General features: G+C 63.3%; 2 protein-coding genes across 8 annotated transcripts; one reads left to right on the top strand and one right to left on the bottom strand.

The window, feature by feature from the left end:
* Nucleotides 1–2213: 2213 nt before the first annotated feature.
* On the bottom strand, nucleotides 2214–13175 carry LSM7 (LSM7 homolog, U6 small nuclear RNA and mRNA degradation associated). Of its 2 annotated transcripts, XM_032466067.1 has the most exons (5): nucleotides 13171–13175; nucleotides 6501–6506; nucleotides 6318–6408; nucleotides 3704–3775; nucleotides 2214–2503 (listed from the first exon to the last, which is right to left on the bottom strand). In XM_032466067.1, the coding sequence occupies exons 2-5, from the start codon at nucleotides 6504–6506 to the stop codon at nucleotides 2361–2363; spliced, it is 312 nt and encodes a 103-aa protein (XP_032321958.1). In that variant the 5' UTR covers nucleotides 13171–13175; the 3' UTR covers nucleotides 2214–2360. The 2 variants fall into 2 exon arrangements, with proteins under 2 accessions (XP_032321958.1, XP_032321957.1); XM_032466066.1 differs by lacking the exon at nucleotides 13171–13175 and having other exon boundaries at nucleotides 6501–6683.
* Nucleotides 6597–22514, top strand: SPPL2B (signal peptide peptidase like 2B). 6 transcript variants are annotated; one of them, XM_032466039.1, is made up of 15 exons: nucleotides 6597–6726; nucleotides 11364–11483; nucleotides 12191–12373; nucleotides 12799–12888; nucleotides 13502–13641; nucleotides 14318–14460; nucleotides 14661–14757; nucleotides 15469–15585; nucleotides 16953–17034; nucleotides 17687–17761; nucleotides 17905–17967; nucleotides 18057–18156; nucleotides 18551–18628; nucleotides 19815–19975; nucleotides 20797–21179. In XM_032466039.1, exons 1-15 carry the CDS (start codon nucleotides 6667–6669, stop codon nucleotides 21040–21042), a joined length of 1755 nt encoding a protein of 584 aa, XP_032321930.1. In that variant the 5' UTR covers nucleotides 6597–6666; the 3' UTR covers nucleotides 21043–21179. The 6 variants fall into 6 exon arrangements, with proteins under 6 accessions (XP_032321930.1, XP_032321931.1, XP_032321927.1 ...); XM_032466040.1 differs by having other exon boundaries at nucleotides 19815–20042; nucleotides 20797–20935; XM_032466036.1 differs by lacking the exon at nucleotides 19815–19975 and having other exon boundaries at nucleotides 14321–14460; nucleotides 20797–22514.
* The last annotated feature ends 205 nt before the right edge of the window (nucleotides 22515–22719 follow it).

The following is a 22719-nucleotide window of genomic DNA, read 5'->3' as shown; positions in this document are numbered from 1 at the left end:
AAGGTGGAAGCCACCAGGTTCCTTTGCAAATGGGGCTCTGAATCCTCACATAACTTCCACCATATTCTTTTTTTTTTTTTTTTGTATATATGTATTTTTATTGAAGTATAGTCAGTTTACAATGTTGTGACAAACCACCATATTCTTATCATCAAAGCAAGTCCCCAGATTCCGGTGGGGGCAGAAATAGAATTCCTCTCTCGTGAGGGAAACTGGAGGGAATCTGTGGTTGTATTTGATCGACCCCTGCCCAGAGAGATCTACCTCTCTAAGAAGCCGCTTTGGATTTGGCCGGAGGAACGTGGGTTTAGACAGCAGATCCCCAAGTGATGGGTATGTGGGTTATTTACAGTCTTTTACAAACGAGGGCAAAGTGATTCACTCTCTAGGGTGGAAAGAGCTCTGTGGAACAAGCTCTTTTTAATCCCCCTTTCTGGGGGGTGTTGCCTGAGCCTCCAGGAGGTCAGGGGCTCCCCTTCTCGGGCCCCCAGAGCACTCTGTGCTCATCCTCAGACTTGAACACAGACTTTTTCTCTTACCCGACTCTCCACACTGCTACGGCCCAGCACCTGGCCAAGGAGCGGACTGCTTGGCCGGGAGCAGACATTCAGTGTCTTTTCTTGAGCTTAAGAGAGAAGGAGCAGACCTCAGAGAGGCTGGGGCACTTACTCTAAGCCACACAGCCAGTGGTGGGAGGGGATTGAAGCCCCAGATCGTGGCTGCGCACGGCAACTTTTGCTGGGAGGTGCGGGGCGGGTAGAGAGTGGTCTGAAGCCTGGGGGGCCGCTGTGAGGGCTGTGGGCACGGGGCAGGGAGGCGCCAGGGATGAGCCTTGCTTCCTGTGCGAGAGAAGCTGGGACTGGCAAGGCAGGCATCCCCCCGTCCTGGCCCTGGGCTGCCTCTGGGCCCTGATGAGGTCTGAAGAGCCTCCCAGCCTCACCGCTCCCCCAGCCCCAACCCGAGGGCCAGGCCAGGCCCCTCTGGCCCCGAGGTCTCAGTCTCAGCCCTGGTGTCTTGGCCTCGGACAAGCTGCTGGGTGTGTGGTGAGAACAGACACTCTGGGCTCCAGGTCTCTGTCCCCACATCCTGTGACCTCCCTGTGGGAGTCCTGGGCCCCCAGCTGTCGAACGGGCTTGGGGGAATCGCTCCCCCAGTGCGGGACATGGAGGTTGGATGCTGGCGGGTGGGCTGTGCCAGACTCTAGGTTACAGCCTCCCGGGGGCTGCAACCCCCACCCCCCCGCCCCCGCCACCCAGCTGCCTGGGCTTGGGCCTGGGGCCGAGGCCGCTGATGAGGGGGCAGGGAGCCGGTGGAGGCAGAGCTGCCAGATGGCAGGGCCTGGGTGGGGGAGCTGAGAAGTGGGCGTGGGGGGTGGGCACTCGGCCCCACAGCTAATCCCCAGCAGCGACGCTGCCTGGGCCACAGCCGAGCCCGGATCCGGGGATAAGGCAGCTGGTTTCAGGTTCCTTGGTGGCAGCAGTTGACAGGTAGTGGGAGAGGCCCTGCAGCCTGGTCCCCTTCTGTGGCAGCTTCCTGGGTGACCCAGCTGTGAGTGGAGGGGCCGCCGGCCTACGATCCCCCCCAGCATGACTCTCACTCCCGGCCCCTCCCTCTTGCTCACCCTCAGCCCTCCCAAGTGATGAGCCAGACACTTGCTCTCAGCAGGGAGGATCCCGTGGGGGCAGGGTCCTAACCGGGACACTGGGCCTGGGAAACCAGGGCCTGGAAAAGGCCCCGCTTCCTGAGGATGCGGACGGGGGCGTTGGTGAGCACGGCCCAGAGGGGGGTCGGGGGGCTCCTCAGGCTGCAGCGGAGGGCAGGCGTGGGGCCCGGCGGACAGCCAGGCTTCCTCTGGTTCGTCCTCTGTGAGGTCATGGCTGTATGTGGAATGTGAGCCAGAAGGACCTGGCTCTGGGGACCACTCAGGCCAGCACAGAGCAGCCCTGCAGGGAGAAGGCAGAGGCAGGGTGGGGCCACTGAGAAGGCATGTGTCCCATCCACGCTCCTGGCAACGCAGGCTGGCCTGGGGGGTTCTGCAAAGGCTCCAGCCTCCATGCCCTGTCCCTCTGTCAGGACAGCATGCACTCGGTCATCTCTGAGCCCCTCAGGCCCCGCAGGGCCCAAGGCCAGTGCTCGAGGAACTGCTGGACAAACCAAATCCCCGGGACCCAGGTTTTACCAGAAAACCAAGGTGGAGAGCAAGATTCCAGGGCTCCTGGACACTTGAGGTTTGCAGTTTTATTAAGAAAACAAAAACACAATCTATACAAAAAGGAAAGTTCCGGTCCTGCGGGTGGCCAGTAAGGTGGGAGGGCAGCCCTGCAGAGTCCGGGGAAGCAGCGTGCCGGCCACCCCGAGCGCTAGGCGTCCTGCTGCTGGATGAAGGGGTTGGGGATGGCCTCCATGCCGTCCTGAGGGCAGATGAGCACCACGGAGGTGCCCCTGCACACCACCAGGCCCAGCTGCCGCGTGTCCTCTGTCAGCTTGTACTGGTCATCGGGGTCTGCGGGGGAAGAGGGGCAGGGAGGTGGCGCCAGCTTCAGAGACCTGGGAGGATGGGAAACATGCCTCGGGGTCGGGTGGGGGTGCCAGCCGGTGGGGCAGGCCTAGGGCCTCTCCCTGACGGACCACGAGGACCGGGAAGAGCTGTCCTCCTTCTACGACAGGAACATGACCCGGGGGACGGTGGGGACCATGTTCTCGGATGTGCAACCAGAATAAAAACCCATGTGCAAAATCCCAGAAGCCATGCGGGCCGCCACCCACCCCCAGGGTCACTGCGCTGCTCACATGGGGGGAGTGACCTGAGGAGGTGACAACATTCCAGGGAGCGCCCCTCTGAGGTCACGGCAGTTAAGTCTCCATTACTGTCACTGCGACGCCCAGGCCCAGTGCGATCAGAGACGGAGTCGGGGTGTGGCTCCGGAGCCTGGGCCCCGTGGGAGCAGGCTCTCCAGAAGTAAGGGCAGCGGTGGCCCAGGGGCACACCCCAACTCACCTGGTCTCCCAGCAGCCCTGTGAGGTGAGCCTGTCCTGACCCAGAAAGCCGACCCCCAGGGAGGCCGCCAGGATCCCAGCGGGGGGGGGGGGGGCCCTCCGGGCAGACCAGCGGGAAGACAGAAAACAAGGGCAAAGCAAGAGGCCCCACGGGGTCGCTCCTCCCACAGAGCGCCCCTCCCCACTGGTCTGCGACGCTTTTGAGCGGCTGGGTGAAGTCTCAGCCAGGGTAGCCTGTGACTCAACGTCAACAGCTGCTGGGGGGCAAGACCCCCACCCCTGCCCACGCCCCCTTCATGCCTCGGTCAGGCTAAGCTGGAGGACTTGCTGGTTAACGGGCCGGGACCGGCTGGACCATGTGCGGAGGGCCTGGGGACTTGGAGGGAAGGGAATAAGGGGCAAGGGACAAGAGGGCTGGCCGAGCCCTGGACAGCCCGCTGTCTCGTCTCACAGCGCCCCCGCAGCTGTGCAGCCCCACCGGGCACACTACCGCCCCAGCACGCGCTCGGGACGGGTGATGAGGCCAGTGGAACGCTGCCCCGTCTCTGAGGCCCTGAGACGGCGGCCTCCTGACGCTTGCAGAGAGCAAGCAGGCGGCTCGCCCGCAGGGCGCCGCATTCGCGGTCGTCCCCCGCGAGGCGCCTGGCGGGTCTGGCACAGCAAGGAGGGCCCGGCAAGGACGCTGCCGGGCTGCCGGCTCACTCACCTCTCATGTACTCGATGGTGCCGTCCAGCACGAGGTTGAGGAGCGGGTCGAACCCTTTCAGGATTCCACTGGCTTGTCGGAATCACCGAGGACAGAAGAGAAATGGAGAGGCGTGAGGCTACGGACACTGGGGCAGGCGCCAGCTTTACTGGGGAGTCAGCACACGAAGACGGGGGCACCCCCCGGTGAGGGGGCTCGCTCCCCAGCCAGACACAAGGTGGGAGCAGCCTCTCCAGGGACAGGACAGGCGGGGGACCACAGGGAAGGCGAGGGAAGGGCCCCTGGAACGGGAGCAGTGACAGCTGACCCCAAACCACCCCGACCAGAAGAGTCGGCAAGATCTGCCTGCGCCCGTTTTGTAGTTTAGCTGGCACCTGGCCACGCCCATTTGTTAAGTGTCGCCTGTGGCTGTTCTCCTGCTGCAACAGCAGAGTTGAGTAGTTGTGACAGAGACCGTCTGCCCTGAAAAGCTGAAAATATTCACTGTCTGGTCTTCCACAGGGAAAGCGCCAGCCCCCCCTGAGCAAGAGCCCAGCTCTGTTCCTGCTCGTCCCCCTCCTGTGGATCCAATACCATGACAGCACCTAACGGGGTGCTGGAGTGACAAATGTGATAACATTTTCGGGCACTGGCTGCAGCCAAAGCAGCGCGCCTGCACCCAGGGTCTGCCTTCCCCACCGGGATGGGACCCCTGAGGCAGGTGGGTGGGATTCTGAGACAGAGACAGAGCCAGCACCCCCCAACCTGACGAACAAGCCTAGGGAACCCCATCCCCTTGGTGTGGGAGGGGACCTGGGAACACGATGGGATGTCTCTCCATGGTCAGGTTATGACAGAGACAGGGGGCTTCACAGAGGTAACTAAGGTCTGTGAGTTGGTCAACTTTCAGTGAAAATAAAGGGAGACTGCGCGGTGGTGGTGGGGTCCTGTCCTGAAAGGTGAGAAGTTAAAGGAATGGGCTCTTTCTGACAAAAGATTTGAAAAACGAGATTTTCCCGCTGGTCTTGAAGAAGCAGACTGCCGCGCTGCGGACAGGAGCCCAGAGGGTCCCTGGCCAACTCCAGCCAGAAGACGGGGATCCTGGTCCTACAACTGTGGGGATCGACCGGTGGGTGGGCCCGCGAGACAGGCTTGCAGAGGGGCTCCTTTACTGCAACCTTGGCAGAGACCTGGGCCCCAGGCACCCAGAACCCAGAGCCCCACATGCTGTCAGATAAGAATCTGTGTCATTTAAGCTGCTAACGGGTGGCCACTCGCTCTGCAGTGTGGAAGACAAACACAGGTGCCCTCAGAAGCAGGAGCCTCGTCTCTGCACACTTCCCAGAGCCAGCGTGGTGCCAGGGTTTGTGCGGACTCAGACTCTCACTGCGCCGGGCACCTTGACTGGCTGGCGCCGTGTCTCTAGGCGCCCTGATGCTGCCCAGTCATGCACGTCTCAGAGGACGAGGCGTCTGGGTCCCTGTCTTACAAGACGAAACTGAAGACCAGAGGCAGCTGAAGAAGGAGGGTGCAGACTGGGTGCTCCCTAAGTGCCCGGAGCCCAGCCAGACGTCAGTCGCCTTTCACCCTTTAATCTCGTTGCTGCTGCTGAGGTGCGTGGAGTTAACAGCCTTTCACGAATGAGGAGACTGAAGCTCAGAGAGGGCAGCAACCTGCCCAAAGTTCCACAGCCAATGAGCGGATGAGCTGGGGCTCTGCCACGGGCTGCCCAGCCTGCAGCGCGACCTCCTTCCTGCTGTCTCCTCACCAGATTCCAGCGGGAGATGCAGAGTTAAAGCCCCCCCACAACGAGCGTAAAGCTTCATAAAGCTGCAAGCCGTGCCAGGTGCTAGCTGGAGCTTATAATAAACAGGCCCGACCTGGTGTAGGGGGTCAGGGAAGGCTTCCTAGAGCAAGAGCCTGAGTCGCTGGTGGAGAAAATGACTGAATTAACCCGGCAACCAGTAATCCTGGTAAGAGCACTCCAGGCAGAGGAAAAACAGGTACCTTTACAGCCCAGTGGTAGTCAAGAGCTCCCTGCTTTACTCAGGTACAAGAGGTTGATCCTTTACCCTGAAACAGCGGTGAACAGGATGCGGTTTGTTTCTAACAGGTCCACCTGGCAGCTTCATTGAAACTGACTTTAGGGACAGGGTTCTCAACTGGGGCAATTCTGGGCGACGCCTGGGAACATCTGTGCTTGTCAGGACTTGGGGGGGGGGTCTCCTGGTATCGGGTGGGTGGGGCCAGGGATGCTGCTCTACACCCCGCAGTGCCCATGACGGCCCCCACGAGGAAAGCAATGTGGCCCCAATGTGAGCAGCGCCGAGCCTGGGAAACTCTGGTGCAGAGGGACCAGTGAGGCGCTGGAGCAGCCGCCTGGTGAGAGGACCCACAAGAGGCGGAGTCGTGAAGCCCAACCACTGCGGCCTCAGGTTAGGTCGGTCCCCTTTCTGGGCCAGCTTCTCCACCTGCAAAAGGGGCGTTACCGTTCCTACTTCCTGCCGCCGTCAACTGGCCGGCACAAGTTGTCAGGGCCAAACGCTTAAAGCGGGGCCCAGGCATCCGTTATCAGTACTGCCGCGGGTACTCCTCGTGGATGCGGTCGGGGAGGGGACGGGCGGCGGGGCCTCACCTTCGCGGCCTCCCTGGAATTTCACGCGGATCGTCTTGTCTATGTACTTGGACAGATCCAAGATGCTCTCCTTCTTCTTCTTTTCTTTGTCCTGCGGGGGAAGCAGAGAGCGTGAGTCCGGGAGCGCGGCCAGAGTCAGCCCCGCCAGCCCCGCCAGCCCCGCCAGCGCCGCTGCACGCTCACCGCCATCTCGCCGCGCCGCGCCGCTGTGCGCAGGCGCCCCCGCCGTGCCCTTTGCCCCCTGCCCGCGCGCATGCGTGGCGGACGCACGGCGTTTGCGCGACGCCGCGAGCGCGCCGGGGCGTTGCTGGGAAACATCTGCCGACGCCTGCGGCGGGGACCCGGCGACATGGCGGCGGCTGCGGCGCTGGCGCGGCTAGCGGCGGCTTTCCTCCTCCTCACGGCCCAGGTGAGGGCGGCGCCGACCCCGCCGGCCCCGCCGGCTGCGGTGCCCCAGGCCCTCGGCCCTTCCGCCCCGCGCAAGGCCCCGCCCGGCCCGGCCTGGGGTCCAGCCTCGGGGATCCGCGCCCCCCCTCGCGGGCGGCCCCCGGGCCCGGGGTCCGTCCGTGACCTTGTGAGCCTGTCCCCGGCCCGTCTCCCTTCCCCGCCTGGAAGCCCTTCCCTGCCTCACCGTCACCTGGTCCCGCCCGAGTCTGAAGTTTGGGGCCCCCCCCTTCTCCCCCCGGGCCTGCTGGTCTGTCTCGGCGTCTCCAACCGTAGCCCGGGATGCCCCTCTCTGGTTCCGTGGCCTTGGCCAGGGGGCTGCCGCTCTCCGAGCCTCAGTTTCCCCTTGGGCGCGATGCTACCTCGGCCCTCCCATGGTGGTGGTAAACTGTCCAGCGTGGCACCCAGTGTCTGGCAGTGTCGGGAAGCGACTGGGGTCCTGGAATGGGGTCGAATCGCCGCCCCATCTTTCCTCCTGTGACCTTGGCTAAGGGAGTTCCCCGTTTTGAGCGTCAGTTGCCCGCCTGCAAAAGGAGGATAAGTGTACAGTGCGGAGTCAGTGAGATGATGTTTGGGGTCATGAACGCGCAGCATGCTACTTCTTGGTTGCTTAAAGTTAAGGGTCTCCGGTGCAAATGGGGGACTGGCCACGAGACGGCTGATGTACATTGTCATAAGCGTATCTTTTATTTCCTAATCTTCCCTCTCTTCCGGGTCCCACAGCTCAGGAAATGGTGCCCCTAAACAACCTTACAAACTGGGCTGTTAACCTTGAGCCATCTGCTCCAGCCCACCCCCAACCTCTGCTCCAGGAGGCTGACATTCTCCCCGAGGCCACTTTTGTCCCCCGCTGCATCCCCAGTTCATACTCAACGTGGCAGGAGTGATCTCCTTCAAAGTGTGTCAGGGCTTGTGTCCAGATGAGAGCCTTCTGGTGGTTCCTGGTGCATTCAGGAGCGTCTGTGATCTGGCTGTCAGGAAGCTCCCCTTTCTTTCCGCCTCTATACTGAAGGCCCTCTGCTCGCTGGTCTTCTTTGTTTCCCTGAATTCCCTGGTCATCTTTCTGGTCTCAGCTTAGCTGTACCCTCCCTCCCGGTAGCTCTCTAGGAGGCCCCCTCCTCAGCTTCTTTGCCAGCTCTCAGACTTCCCCCAGCCCTGTTGATTCATCCTCCTCAGCAGCCTGAGCAGTTGGAGGCAGGGACTTTGAGCTCTCCAGGTGTTTCAAACGAGGGCAAAGGGAGAGGTGGATGGAGGGTCATGGGAACGCCACCGGAGGAGGGACTCAGTTTGCCTAGGAATGCTTTTCAGAGGCAGGGGCGCCCAAGGGGCGCTCTGAAGGATGAGTAGGAGTTTGCTCGGTCACGAAGGTAGAAGGAGGGTGTTCCAGGTGATGGGAGCAGGGCCAGATGATCTAGAGACGGTGCAGGTCCACGGCAGCTGGCCTGTGGGGTGGTACGGTGGTGACACCTGAGAAAGGTGTCACCGCAGTGGAGGCCCTTCAGGTGCCCGTGCAGGGAGGCTGGGGTTTCCCCCTCAGCTGGGGGGCCGGAGAGGGAGCGGCAGTGGGAGTGGCTCCAGCCCCAGGGTAAAGGGCAGGCTGAACCTGCGGCCTCCCTGGGCTGGGGTGCAGGGGAGTGGGCTGGACAGGTGGGGTCCGGGTGCTGGAAGGCTCATGTGCTGGGGCGTTTGGGCTTTATTCCCGGCTGGCTGAGGATTTTGAACTTTATCCTGAGTGTAGGGGGCCATGGAGAGTGTTGGAGAGAGTGAGGGGGGACCCTGGGCCAGCTCTTCCTAGAACAGAACCCTGGGTATGGTTCTTCATAGTAGAGTGAGACTCACCTTCCCCGGGGCAGGACACTGTTTGCTCACAGCCCTAAACTCACCCTCCACCATCCTGTGACCTTGGGCAAGGGGCTGGACCTCCCCAGGCAGACCCACCCCCCAGGTGCTGTAAGCCCCGTAAAGGTCTGTGTGGGGCTTGCTACTCAGCAGATCTGCCCCAGCTCCTTCTGCCCCTTCGCCCCTCCACTGCCCCCTGCCCCGTCCCGCTCCCCCTCCCTCCCTGTCCTCCACCTGAACATCTTTTCCTAAGCTTCCCAGGTCCTAATTATCCCACGCTCTCCTGGAACTCGCCATCTTAGGAAGAGTGCTCTCAGCCTGGACCTGTTAGCTGCTCTTGAACCTCCTGATGTGGATGTTTTCCTCCTCTTGAGGCACAGTTTCCCCAGAAGCTGCCGAACCTTCGGCATGTCAGGAGGTGGCCCTCCTTGGTAGTCCCGACTGTTTCTGGTTCTCCACACTGGGATGGGCCGTGCTAGAACTCGGGACACTCAGCCCCGGGTCCTCTGGAAGAACTTCCCCCAGCCCTTTAACTCCATGGGGAGGAGACCACACTCACAGTGAAACTGCACTCTCTGGTTTATTTCTTAACGCAAATTGTAAGGGGGGGGGGATTTGTGAAGTCTGCACTTGTGCTTTTACATTTTTTTAAAACTTAAAAAAAATTTTACTTTAGAGGAATTAGGTTTATGTACTTTTAATGGAGTTACTGGGGATTGAACCAAGGGCCTTGTGCTTATGCTAAGCACACCACTGAGCTATACCCTCCCCGCTTAAAAAGTTTTTTTCATTCTTGCTTTTAAATGATCTCTTTAAAAAGGAATATTTATGTCCATCCCCATTTTACACAAAGGACTGTTTTCACCAGCAGCTTGGACCCCGTAGACCAGGGGTCAGCAAGCGTTTTCCCAAGGACCAAACCCATGTTGGGCTTTTCCGGCCACTTGGCCTCTGTTGTAACTGCCCAGCTCTGCAGTCACAGCTGAGAGCGGCATAGGCCTTGCCTGCGGGAGCCGGTTGAGGGGGTGCCGGGGGCTGTGAGCAGGGATGGCCCCTGGGCAGGAGCGCAGGGCTGGGCTTGGTCTGGGGGTGGTCTGGTGGGGAGAGACTGGGGGCTGGGATTCCTAATCCTGCCGCAGGTCCCTGCTGTGCTCTCACCAAGGGCCAGGCCTGTTGTCAAGGCCACTGACCCTCAGGACCCCCGCCAAGCTGGAGCTCCCCCAAGCCGCAGTCTGAGGCCACCTTTGGGCATGGGTCCGTCCCCGGCACGTGGATGTGGCCAGACAAGCTGCTGCCACATGTTGTCTCCAGGGCAGATCCTCAGGGACATTGAGCAGTGTGGTCCCCGTCTCGGTCTCCAGGCAACACGGAAGGGTAGGCCCCAAGAGCCCGACCGAGTGTGCAGTGCGCGAGTTGGGGTCCAGTCAGGTCCTTCCAGCCCCAAGAAGTCAAAGGGCCAGGGAGGGCTCAGGGGCCCATGCCTGGACATGGCTGGGCTCCTGGCATGAGGCTCTCTGTGACCTCTCCTCCCTCTGACCCAGGGTGAGCCTGCCCAGGGGCAGAGCAACCCGGACCTGGGCCTGATGCTGTGAAACCCACTGAGTCCTCGTGGGGGCTCTGTGGGCCCAGCCGAGCCCAGCGTGTGGGAAGGGACACAGTGGTCCGGGCAGGAGGGAGGGCGAGCAGGTAGTGGGGACACTTCTGTGAAGCGCTGCTGTTTCACATAGACAGAGCCACTTGGCATTAAACGGGGAAGGTGAGAGCCAGCCCCTCCTGCCCCAGGCCCTGGCCACCCCACTGCCCTCGAGGGAGGGTTCCAGTGTTCTGGGGACTCGGGCTCCTGCCCCTCTGCCTCGCTTTGCATTCAGACTCGGAGCCACGGCCCCACTGGCCGGTGTGTCTGGCCGCCCTGTCCTCTACAATCAGCCCACCGCCCTAGACCTTACTCCATGTCAGAGCAGGCGGGGGTCCATGCGGACTCTGTGAGGCCCTCCGTGAACACCTTAGCAGGAGGAACTGGAGGCTGGCCCCCGGCACTCTGGCCCCCTTCTTGGGAGTGGTGGGCCAGGAAGCCCGGGCAGTCCCGCTGCCCGCGGCTCTCAGGAGTGGTGCGCTGCTGGCCGGGATGTGCTGGGGAGGGGATGCAGTCGGCCGCCTGGGTCCTGCTGCTGCCCCCATGGCTCCATCTGTTGTGACTGGAGCAGCCCCCGCCCAGGGTAGCCCAGCCCCTCACACTGTGCCCTTCCTGCCACACCCTGAGCCGTGGAGGTGGGGGCTGTGACCCACTGGCCTGGGCCCCGTCAGGTGCTGGTCACATGACCTGGGCTCCGCCATCCCCTGGGAAAGTGAAGTGTTAGCCCACAGGGCCTTAGCTTGGTGGCTCACAGGCCATTTTCCCAGGAGCCTGTGGGTCTAGGGTGAGCCCTGAACCTGCTGGGGCGCCGGGAGACCCTTCAGGCCTGGGAACGGATCTGCTGACACACCCTGCCTGGTGACAGAGGTGTGGGGCTCTCATCCCCTGTCCCCTCAGTCCCAGGAGGGCTCCCCCTTTCCTGCCCTTGGAACCCCAGGGAAGGGACGTGGCACGATTGTGGTCAGCACCCAGGTCTCCCTGAGGAGGCTTCCCTGGCCCTCCTTGGTGTCCCCACCCTAAGACGTGTGCGGTCAGGCCCTGGCTGTCCTGTTGGAGGGAGGGAACTGTCCCCAGCCAGGTGGTGCGGTGGGAAAGCCCGAGCCGAGCCCTCTGCCATCGCCCTCATCCAGGTGGCCTGTGAGTATGGCATGGTGCACGTGGTGCCCGAGACAGGAGGCCCCAGAGGCAAGGACTACTGCATCCTGTACAACCCGCAGTGGGCCCACCTGCCGCACGACCTCAGCAAAGCGGTGAGTGCCGGCCGAGGCCCTCCCTGGGGGCCCCCCCCCGTGGCATCTGCCTCAGGGTCTTGTCTGTCTCAGTTGCCGCCATCCCTCTGCCCCTCCCTGGGGCCTCTGGGGACTCACCTTGCAGAGAGCTGCTGGGGACGGAGGAAGGACCTCCGCTGGTGTTGCAGGGGCTTCCCCTGAGGAGCTCCCTAACCTCTCTGGGCCCTGGTTTCTCTGGTCATAAAGGACAGGTGTCAGGGCCCTGCCAAGGATCGGCCCCTGGAGGGGACACCAGCCACCCCCCAGCCCATGTTGGACGGGGGTGTTGGCAGAGGGGTCCTGAGAGGAGTCAGGGCAGGGGGTGGATGGGCAGCCCAGGACACGCTGCTGTCTGGTCTGGCCTCACCCCTCCCAGAGGGACTCGGAGTGCCCACTAGGGGCTCAGTTGCGGGGTGGATTCTCCCCACAGAGGCCAGCGCTCCCACCTGCCCTTTGTGGTGTTAGTAATGGACTGGAGAGACGCAGGGAGGATTTCTGAGTGGTTCCCCTGAGCACACGCTGCCCCACGCCCCTCCAGCCTGCCTGGTTCTCAGGGTGTGTGTGCGTGTGCACAGGTGTGCGTGTGCAGCACCCCCAGCGCCGTGAGGGGCTGAGACGGGGGTTCGAGATGAGGCTGTGTGGGCGGCCTGGAGCCCCCGGGTAGTGGCGTGAACGCCACCCTCCCTCAGTCTCTCCTGCAGGTGCAGGACTGGACGGCCTCCGTGCTCTGCTCTCCCTCCAGTCTCCCTGCCAAAGGCTTCACCAACCAGCTCCCCATGGTGGCGCGGGGGAACTGCACCTTCTACGAGAAAGTGAGGCTGGCCCAGGGCAGTGGGGCCCGTGGGCTGCTCATCGTCAGCAAGGAGGCGCTGGTACGGCCACTGAGACCCTGGGAAGCCCGGCCCGGGCAAGGGCTTGAGGCGGGGGGCAGTGAGCAGGCGGGGGGGAGATGAGGAGTTGGCTTCCTTGCTGTGGCATGGGCCTTTGGGCCGTGGTCTTGAGCAGGCCTGGGGGGCCAGCAGTGCTGGGGGTGTAGCTCTGGGCGTGCCATCTGAGGAGCAGCCTCTCCCCCAGGCCCTCAGGGCCGACTGGTGCCACCCAACCCCAGCGGGAGGGGTTGAGCCCGCAGGCTGCCCTCCTGGCCGTGTCCCCTTCCCCTCTGGGTCCCCAAGGACACACGAGGGACTCTTCTGCTCTCTGGGGGAGAGGAGCTGGCTCTGCGGCTGAGCTGTGGGGCGAGTTGGCAGCCTCCCCACCCCCGTGGGCCTCTGATTGCCCTCCCCCACCCCTCCCCCAGGTCCCCCCAGGAGGCAACAAGACGCAGTATGATGAGATCGGCATCCCTGTGGCCCTGCTCAGCCACAGAGACATGCTGGACATCTTCCAGGTGGAGCCCCACTCCTGCCTGCAGCCGTGTCCAGGCCCGAGGAGCGGTGTGCCTGCGGTGCTGTGAGCGCCAGCAGCAGAACCTTGGCGTCAGAGGCTCTGCCTGGCCACAGCTGCCCACGCCCCAGGGGCTCTCTGCCCACATGCCAGAGCCCCTGCGCGTCACCCCTCCTCATGCCCTCCTGGCTGCTCACACTTGCCTGGCCCCACGGACCAGAGGCCCCATTGCCGTTTGATCTGGGGAGTTGGGTCCCGAGCAGGCGAGCTTCAGCACACAGGGGACATGGGAAGAGCCAGTCTTTGCAGACACTTCCAGGGTTCACAGCAAATGTCCCGATCCCCACTGCAGGCTCCACATCTCATCCCGCCCAGGCTGCACCCACCTCATTCACACACATGGCTGGGTGCAGGGTCCATGGGCCCCTCGCCCACCCTGTGCAAAGCTTGTCCCGGCAGATCCCACTTCTTTGGGGTCAGGAGTGGTGGGTGAGGGTGTGGGGCGAGGCAGGGTCTCCCGGCCCCCAGCCCCTGGCGTGGGTTGGCCTCGGCTCCCTGGCTGGGGAGGGGCTGGGTCACCGCCCCGACCTGAAGCTCGGCTGTGTTCTCCTGGGCAGACTTTCGGCCAGGCGGTGCGGGCAGCGCTGTACGCACCCAAGGAGCCCATGCTGGACTACAACATGGTCATCATCTTCATCATGGCCGTGGGCACTGTCGCTCTTGGGGGCTACTGGGCCGGGAGCCGGGACGTGAGGAAGTGAGTGCCCTGCATGGTGCGTGCATGCATGATGGGGAAGGAACTACAAGAGGGGCGTCCACATGCCCTGAGAGCTGTCTGGAACACAGCTGCTGTGAATACCCAGGAAGCCGCTGAAAGGCCCCGAGGGTCGTGCTCCCAAGTTTCTGTTCTGCCACCAGGGTGCAGGGTCCGGGCCCACCCAGGCAGGGACGTACACTGGAGACCTCGCCTTGGCAGTCCCAGGGAAGCCCGTGGTGGGGCTGGCACAGGGCCAGGGTCCGGGGGTTCCTGAGGGAGTGGAGGGTCTCTCCCAGCTTCCCACCCAGCTTGGCCATCACGGCTCGGCCCCGGGGACCGCAGCCCCACCTCTAGCAGCCCTCACCGTGAGGACCAGAGCTCCCGCGGTGCCCCATTTGGTCCCGTCCTCTTGGAGGGTGGACTGGCTCCAGCCGGGGGCGGGAGAGACCGGGCGCGCTTGGTGGGCAGGGGCCAGCCCTCAGGGCAGGGGGTGGCTGTCGTGTCCCGGTGAGCCGCCCTCCGGCCTGCCCCGCTGCCCGTCCCTTCCCCGTGCCCCTGACCTGCCCCGCTGCCCGCCCCGCCCCCCTGACCTGCCCGCCCCGCCCCGTGCCCCTGACCCGCCCCAATGCCCGCCCCGCCCCTTGCCCCTGACCCGCCCGTGCCCGCGCCCTTCGAGGAGGTACGTGAAGCACAAGCGGGACGACGGGCCCGCGAAGCAGGAGGATGAGGCGGTGGACGTGACGCCCGCCATGATTGGCGTCTTCGTGGTCACGTGCTGCTCAATGCTGGTGCTGCTCTACCACTTCTACGACCAGCTCGGTGCGCCCGCCCGGGCCCGCCCCGGGGCTCCGCGGGGAGGCCGGGTCGCGTGCTGGCCGCTGTCTCCGGCCCTCGAGGAGGCCCCTCGGGTGGGGCTGCCCCCCCCTTTCCTTGGGGAGACCCTCTGGCCCAGGGGCATGGGTGCTTGGGCCTGGGCCGGGGACCCCGGGCCGCCCCTCACTGTCCGCCCTGCCCTGCAGTCTACGCGATCATTGGGATTTTCTGCCTGGCCTCCTCCACAGGCCTCTACAGCTGCCTGTCACCGCTCGTCCAGAGGCTGCCGTTCTGCAAATGCAGGTAAGCCCCTGGGGGCAGCCCCCACCCGGCCCTCACCCCCAACTCTGCTTGCGGGGACCCCCCCTTGTGCCTTTTGGCCCATCCGCATCCACGTCCCGTCAGCTGGTCTCCGAGGCTCTGTGGCTTCAGTGGTGCCAAGGCCTCTCTACTGCGGCCCTCGGTCTGTTGGGCACAGTGCGGGCATACAAGTGGTGCTCACTCAGTGCTGGCACGGGGCTCACGGGTCTCAGGCACAAAGCAGAGTGGGGAGGCAGTGGGGGGCGGCTCTCAGGGAGCAGGTGGGAAACTGCAGGTTTAGACGAGGTCAGGTTAGGGTCAGAAAGCAGGGCTCAGGGTGAGAGAGCGGGGGCCCACAGCAGGCCGGACTGTTGGGGCTGGGACCCGACAGTGGGCTCTGGGGCAGGGTTGGCTTAGTGACTGCCACTCCCCGCTAAGACCTGGCCCTACCCTCTCTGCCCTGCCCTTGGGAGCCTCCCAGTTAGAAATACAAGGTGAGGGAAGGTGAGTTTCACGGACAAGGTGAAGGGGAGGAAGTGGGGGCCAGGTGGGCAGGCTGGTGGGGCCCCTTAGAACAGAGCCCTGAGTTCAGCAGGAGGCCAGATGCAGGGAGGCTGAGGGCATTGGGGGCGGGAGTTGAGCCGGCCCTCGGGGTGCTGGGCAGAGATGGGGCTGTGAGGGTCAGAGGCCCCTGACACCCCCGCCCGCCTGCAGGGTTCCGGACAACAGCCTACCCTACTTCCACAAGCGCCCACAGGTCCTCACGCTGCTCCTGGCGCTGCTGTGCGTGGCTGTCAGCGTGGTGTGGGGCGTATTCCGGAACGAGGACCAGTGAGTGCAGCCCTGGAGGCCCGGGCAGGGGGTGGTGCTGTCCTCGGGTGCTCTGACCACCCCAAGCCGTCTGACTGGGGCTCCTGGAGCCAGGCCAGCCCGGGTTATGAAAAGCTCTCCTGTCAGTGATCTGGACGTGGAGGCCGCACGCCGTCCAGGTGCCGCCTGGGCTCGGCTGACGGCCGCTCGGCTATGGCTGCCCTGCGGTCGGCCCCGGGCCACGGAGCCGCGATTGTAATCTGGACGTGGGGTGCCGCCCACACTGCTGCCAGGGCATCGGGCCGTGGGCTCTGGGGCAGCCTGGCTGCAGTCCCAGGGAGGTCAGGGAGGCAGGCCTGCTCCCCCAGACACCCGCTTCCCCCGGTCGGCCTCCCCATCGAGGCAGCAAGCCCACAGGGTGGCCCGGCGCCCAGGCACGGGGACACGGCGCCTGTCCCGCCCCCGCTGCCTGCCGTCACTGACACCATCTGGCACTTTCTCCCAGCTTCTCCGAGGCAGTTAAACACTTTTGGCTGTGCTGCTATTTAAGCCACAACAGATTTAACTGGCAGAAGGAAAACGTGAAAATATTTTGAGTCCTTTGTACACAAAGAGAACGTGAACTCTCGTGGTTAAAGCCAAGCCAGAAGGCTTGCTCCCTCACGTGAAATTAGAAAAGGCTGTGGTGTCCACCATCTGGCGCCCACGCGGCGGCCGAGACCCTGCTCCTTGTCCTGCGAGGCTCTCATCGGCTTAGCCGCTCAGACCCCATGAAGCTGATGAGCAGCTTAAGCAGCCGGGTTCATTACGTGGCTTTAACTTGCAAATTCGGAAGTGGCCCCTTGAGGAGGGCGCCCTGTTGAAGGTGGGGCTGCGAAGGGATCTGCTGTTCCCACACGGACTCCAGACCCTGTCCTTAGGGCCCCAGCAGCCCCAAGCCCGTTTCCTGAGACAGTCTGTGTGGCACATGCTTGGCTGGGGGTTTCATTTTTCTAAAAGCAAAAAATATTTTAAAGTATTTCTGAAAGGAAATTTGACTCCAGTGGATGCCCAGTCCCTCTTCCCTGCACCCCTGCCCTGTGTCCTGCTATCTGGGTGTGATGACATGGCTGCAGAGGGACAGACATCCTCGTACATGTCTGCCTCTCTCTGGCCTTGTGGTGTCAGGGTCGGGGGTCGGTTCACTCCTGTTCCTACCGGCCAGTGCTGCCCACCCGTCCCCCTGGGTCTCAGGACCTCAGCTGCTGCCTGTGTCAGCGCCTGCGTCTTCGCAGCTCACGGGGCGGCTTGGACTTGGTGGCTGAGGTGCTGGCGGGGCGGGGCGGGGCCGGCAAGTGGAGGCTCTCCGTGGAGCTCCATCCCCAGGGTGACGCTGTGCTGCCTTCCAGGTGGGCCTGGATCCTTCAGGATGCGCTGGGTATCGCCTTCTGCCTCTACACCTTGAAAACCATCCGCCTCCCCACGTTCAAGGTGAGAGCCCTGTTGGGGAGGGGCAGGGGTGCTCCTGGGACTAGGGAACAGGACCTTTTCACATCAGCCCAGTGCCTGCCTGCCGTGAGCCTCCTTGAGGCCTCGGACTCTGAGCCTGGCCCTACGTGGGCGGCGTGATCTTTGCTCATCTGTCCCCCAGCCACCTCCCTGGTGACAGGGCTTAAGGATCAGCTGTAGAGTCGCTTCACAGCAACCAGTGACCACGTGGCCAAGGGGACAACTGGGCGGGCGCAGTGAGGTGGACAGAGTAGGGAAAACCAGATGACACCAGGCAGGGCAGAGCGTAGGGCCGAGCACACAGCTGGCACTGGTTCCCGGTGGGAAGAACTCAGAAACACATGGGGAAACGTGCAGACAGGTGACCCTTCCTCAAACCCACCACCAGCCAGTCACGGCTGCGTGTCCCTTGCCGGCCCCGTTCTTGGGTTTCCATCAGAAACTTGGAAACCTGGACCTTGGCTCTCCCTGAGCCTCAGCCTGATGTTGCCTCCTGAGCAGCGAGCGGCCTAAGGGCTTCGTCCCCCTGGGGGAGGCCTGAGCTTTGTGGGGGCGGGGACGCGTCCCGGCGGGTCCATGTGCTGGGAAGGCATTGGGTGTCCCGAGCACGGCCCTCAGGACGCCCCGTCCCCAGGCCTGCACGCTGCTGCTGCTGGTGCTGTTCATCTACGATGTCTTTTTCGTGTTCATCACGCCCTTCCTGACCAAGGTGGGCCCAACCCCCGCCCCTCCCCGCCCCTGCTCCCACTCCTCTGAGCTGCCCGGCCCCGCCCCGCCCCCTCTCTGACCCGCCCCGCCCACGCTCCCACCCCTCTGAGCCGCCCCAGCCCCTTTGACACCCCCTTCTGTTAGAGCGGGAACAGCATCATGGTGGAGGTGGCCACCGGGCCCTCGGACTCAGCCACCCACGAGAAGGTACGTAGTGTCCCATGGTCGAGGCGCCAGCCGGCGTGAGCAGCGGGCTCGGCGGGTCCTGGAGACTGCTGCCTCCCCGCTCTCCCCAGCTCCCCATGGTCCTGAAGGTGCCCAGACTGAACACCTCACCGCTAGCCCTGTGTGACCGGCCGTTCTCCCTCCTGGGCTTCGGGGACATCCTGGTCCCAGGTACTGGGGCTGGGCTTGGGCGGCCTGGGTGGCCTTGGAGTTGTCAGGCCAGAGGGGCCCAGGGGTGGACGCGGTGCTGAGCGGGTGCGTGCAGCAGGGAGGTGGCCCGTCGGAGCTCTGGGGTAGCCCTGCTGTGTGGTCCCGCTGCACAGACCTGCCTCGCCAGCCAGCCTGTATCCCGTGGTGGGACCTTCCCGGCCCCTCCACCCCACCACAAGCCTCCGTGCTGGGGTCTGTGCTCGCCTGAGGTCTTGGGTTACCCGCCACGCGTCACGGGCAGCATGGCCCCAGCTCTGTGCTGAGCTGGAGAGGGGCGCAGGGCACCTGATTCCTCCCGTGGAACCACCCGGGCCCGACTAGGGCTGCAGCCTGGCCCACGTCTTCTCTCCCCCAGGGCTGCTCGTGGCCTACTGCCACCGCTTCGACATCCAGGTGCAGTCCTCCAGGGTCTACTTCGTGGCCTGCACCATCGGTAAGCCCCCTCCCCAGGGGCTCAGCCTCGCCTGTCCTCCATCTGGGTCAAGGGGACAGGCCTGCATCCACGTCACAGTTCACTTCTCACTCCATGGTTTTTCCTTCCTTTTGTCTTTGTCTTCCTCTTTTTTCCTTTGTCTTCTGTTTCTTTTGTTACCAAAGCCCTTTACGCCAAAAGGACATTTCCTCATTTCAGGTCAACCCAGTTGTTTTTAAAACTGTGCACAGTTCATTCTGTTGTCCAGTGGGGTCAGCTCTTCAGGAACAGCGGGGGTGCAGAGTGCACAGGCCCCGCGGCCTGACCCCGGTGAGGGGAGACCCCATCAGTGCCATGTAAGCCGGCCTTCCCGGTGTATTTCTGGGCCATTGGCATCCGCCCACTCCCACCTGGTTCCTGCAGCTCCAGGCAGTCCAACCTGACCCTTCCCTTCTCATGCCGCCCCCCTCGGGAGCCCCTGCAGAGCTTTCCCCATGTGAACCCTGATTTGGCAGATAAGTGGGGGCTCTCCCTGCTGAGCCTGTCACTGGGCAGCACACAGGTAAGGGTCGGAGCAGGCAGCCCAGAGGGGAAGCATGGGCTGGAGACGGGCTCTTCGCCTTGGACGAGATGTCCCGCAGACGGTGTGTTTTCTTATAACTGTCTATTTGGAATAACTGCACGTTCACAGCTGCAGGGTTAGCGCAGACCGCGCCTGCCCTTTCTGCGCCTGGGCGGGCCCCGACCTCTCACCACCTTCGCGTTCTTGTTTTTCTCCACACTGTCTACACATGTGTCTGGGTGTTTATGCCTTTGCACTCACATGTCCGTAAGTAACACACGTTGTTTTGTTCTGAACCATGAGAGCAGAGCGCAGAAGCCCTGCCCTCCACCCCCAGTGCCTCCCAGGTGCTCTGTAGGGACCGTTATTGTATAGTCACAACTCGGTTATCAAAGGATTGGTTCCCTTATTTTGCACATACACGACTTTGAATTATTTTTCTAACTAGAGGCTTATGAAAATGAGATATTTGGGTACGTTTGCACCTCCACGAACACCCGTGTCCCCTCCTCCCCCCCCGGCAGGCCCTGGGGTCACAGCCCTGGCGCGCTCTGCGCCTCCCATCCCTGTAACCTCATTCCTGCAGCGTGGGTGTTGGGCCCAGGGACTGGCTGGGTAATGCGCTGCCCGTCTCTGTCCCCGCAGCCTATGGCATCGGCCTCCTGGTGACGTTCATGGCGCTGGCACTCATGCAGCGCGGCCAGCCCGCCCTCCTCTACCTGGTGCCCTGCACGCTCGTCACCAGCTGTGCCCTGGCGCTCTGGCGCAGGGAGCTGGGCGTGTTCTGGACGGGCAGCGGCTTTGTGGTGAATACCAGTTTGCTATGACTGTCTGCGAGAAGTAATAGCCTGATAAGCCCTAACTAGAGTTAAAGTTGAGTGAGAGCTCCTGGCGCTGCCACTGACCCTGCAGCCCACATCCCATGGGCGGTGTCTCCCATCTCTGCAGGGTTTTGTCGTGGGTGTCGGGCTCCTCCTGTGGCTGCGGTGGGGGTGCGGGGGACGTGCTCGCGGCCGCGGGAGGTGATGCTTCTGCCACGGGGCTCTGGTGCCCGCACCTGCTCCTGCTGCGGGAGGGGCCCCAGCTGGGCTATTGTTCTTGCTTGAAAAAAAAAGAGGGAAGGGGCAGAGGCCTCTCTGTTAGTGCACGGCCATTGCCGTGTCCTCATGACTCTCAAGGACACTGCTGGTCTGCGGTGTCTCCTGCGGGCCCAGTTAGGAGACCTGTCCCATCCCGATGGGGGCTCTGAGCCCGTCAGGCATGTGTGTAATTTGTCCACATAGATGTGGCCCCCAAGCACCTGTTACATGCACGAGGCCCCAGGCCTCCAGGTTCCCCGGTCAGTCAGCCTGACACTCGGACCCTCTCCCAGGCCCTCTGGAAGGCTTCCTGGGCTCAGTGCCCACCGTCCCCAAAGGTCTCAGTCCCGGTGGGTGTTGGTTTTGCCACAGAACGGGTGGGTTCATTCTGGAAGTTTCCGGAGGGGGAAGAAGTAAGGGTCGGCCCGTGCTGGGGTCTGGGTTTCCCGGGAAGGCACCTCCAGCCTCGGGGGGCGGGACTCCTGCCCTCCGCTCATCCTCGCGGCCCGCCCAAGCCTTCCCAACCAGCCATCTCTCTTCTCCTGCAGAAGGACCTACCTCAGGCCGCCTGGGCGCCGGCTTCAGCCGACGGCCCGCAGCCCCGGCCCGACTCAGACACCGCCCCCTCCCAGCAGCCTCGGGCCGAAGAGCCGGCCCCGTCCCCCCGGCCCGCAGAGCAGTCCCCGGAACCGGCTGCGCCCGAGGAGACGGGCCATGCAGCGCCCCTCCAGGAGCCGGAGAGCTCAGCTGGCCTCGCCCCGGAGCCCACGGGCCTGCCGGGCCCCTCGGCCTAGGGGAGGGGCGCAGACTCGGCCCCGCGCCTGCAAACTTGGTGCTCTGGTCTAGCGGATGCGCACATCCGGGCGGCCCGTGGCTCCTCGCTCTCCTCCAGCCTGGGACCCTCTCAGACCCCAGCCCTGCTCCGAGCTCTCGTGGCCGTGCACGCCCCGGGCCGGCTGAGGCCACCGCCAGGCGAGCAGGGGGTGGCAGTCGCCCGGTGGCTGCAGCTGCGCCCATGTTTGGTGCTTATCCCGCTGCTGCTTCCCTTCGGGTCCTGGGGCAGGAGAGGGAGGGGCCCTGCCTACTGAAGGAGGGCCGCCTTTGCCCGTCAGGGCCCCCCAGGGGTTTGGACTGTCCCCGGCTGGGTGGTCTGGACCCGCCTCTGGGTTGGGGGCCTTGAGGACAGCCCTGGTGAGCGGCCAAGCCTTGCTCACGCCTTTCCATCACCTGGGAAGTGCCCAGCGCCTGTGCTCCAGCTCCTCCACGTTTTAATAAACAGCCACGACTTTTTGAAATTCTGGTAGTGTCGCCTCTTGGGGTGCGAGTCCCCTGGACTGCCCCTCAGGCAGGCCAGGGCGCAGCTGCCCCTCAGTCCTCTCCGGTTGGCCCCATCTTGCCTTTCAGCTTCGAGGAACTCGCCCCCATCCTCGCCGTGGGTACCTGCACGCTCTTCAGCACCCCACCCAGTGCACGCACCTCGCCAACCTCCAGCTGCAGCACAGGCGGGGAGCTTCTGGAAGGTGGGAGGATGTTCTGGAACTGGCATTGCGTCTTCTACCTCACGGACAGGGTTCTCCGAACCTCACGACAGAGATGCCGCCGGCCCCCTGTGTGATGGCTTGGCAACTGAGTCGGGGCCTGGACAGGCGCCTGGGGCTGCTGACCGCCAGGGCCCTGCCTGCTCCCTCCCGTCCACGACGAGAGGTGAGGGCACATAGACTCCCTGGCCCTAGCAGCCCGGCTCTGTGTCCTGCATATCCCGTGGCTGTGCTGCAGAGAGAGAGCCGGCGGGCCCAACCATGATCCATTCCAAACAATACCAGCGCCAGACAGACTCACTGTCTGTCGGCCATTCTTCTTGAGGGAGAAAGGGTGTTTATGGCTAAAAAACAGAAGATGTCTTCCACCTGTTTGTGTGTTTCTTTAAAAAGAACGGGCGGCCTGACAGGTGGGGGAGCAGTGGAGTAGCTGGGCCTACTGGCCCTACAGGAGGTGCTGGCCTTGGAGGCCGTGATCCCGGATGCAGTCACAGGGCATCCTGGGGCGAGGGCCCGAGTGGACCCCCCACCCTCCCTCTAAGGACTGCGCCTTCCTCTAAGCCATTTTGTACATCGGTGTAAGAGTGTGGAATCTTTCTTTTTTCCTCTCTGTTTTGGAAGTTTGACGAATGTCAAGGAATTCAAAGGCAGATGTTAGTTCCTGAAGTTTGCAGTTTTGGCCTTGCTTCTGTTGGAACCTTACAATTAAACACAGCTTTTGATATGTGTGCCTGGGCCTTTGCCTTTTCGTGGTGCAGTAGGGCTGGGGGAGCCTTCATCCTGCAGGGATTCCTGTGTGGAGGGAGGTGTCGGAGCCGACCTGCAGCCTGTGCCAGCTGGTCCTGAAGCCGGGTTTCAGCTCTGCTGCGAAGCGGCCACTTGTCCTGACGTGTGGTGTCCTTGTGGGATGCAAACTCCTCCCTGGGGACTCAG

This window comes from Camelus ferus, chromosome 22 (genome assembly GCF_009834535.1).
Source record: "Camelus ferus isolate YT-003-E chromosome 22, BCGSAC_Cfer_1.0, whole genome shotgun sequence".
Lineage (NCBI taxonomy): Eukaryota > Metazoa > Chordata > Mammalia > Artiodactyla > Camelidae > Camelus > Camelus ferus.
Note: the sequence above shows the minus strand (reverse complement) of the source record. Positions and strands in the feature narration are given on the sequence as shown.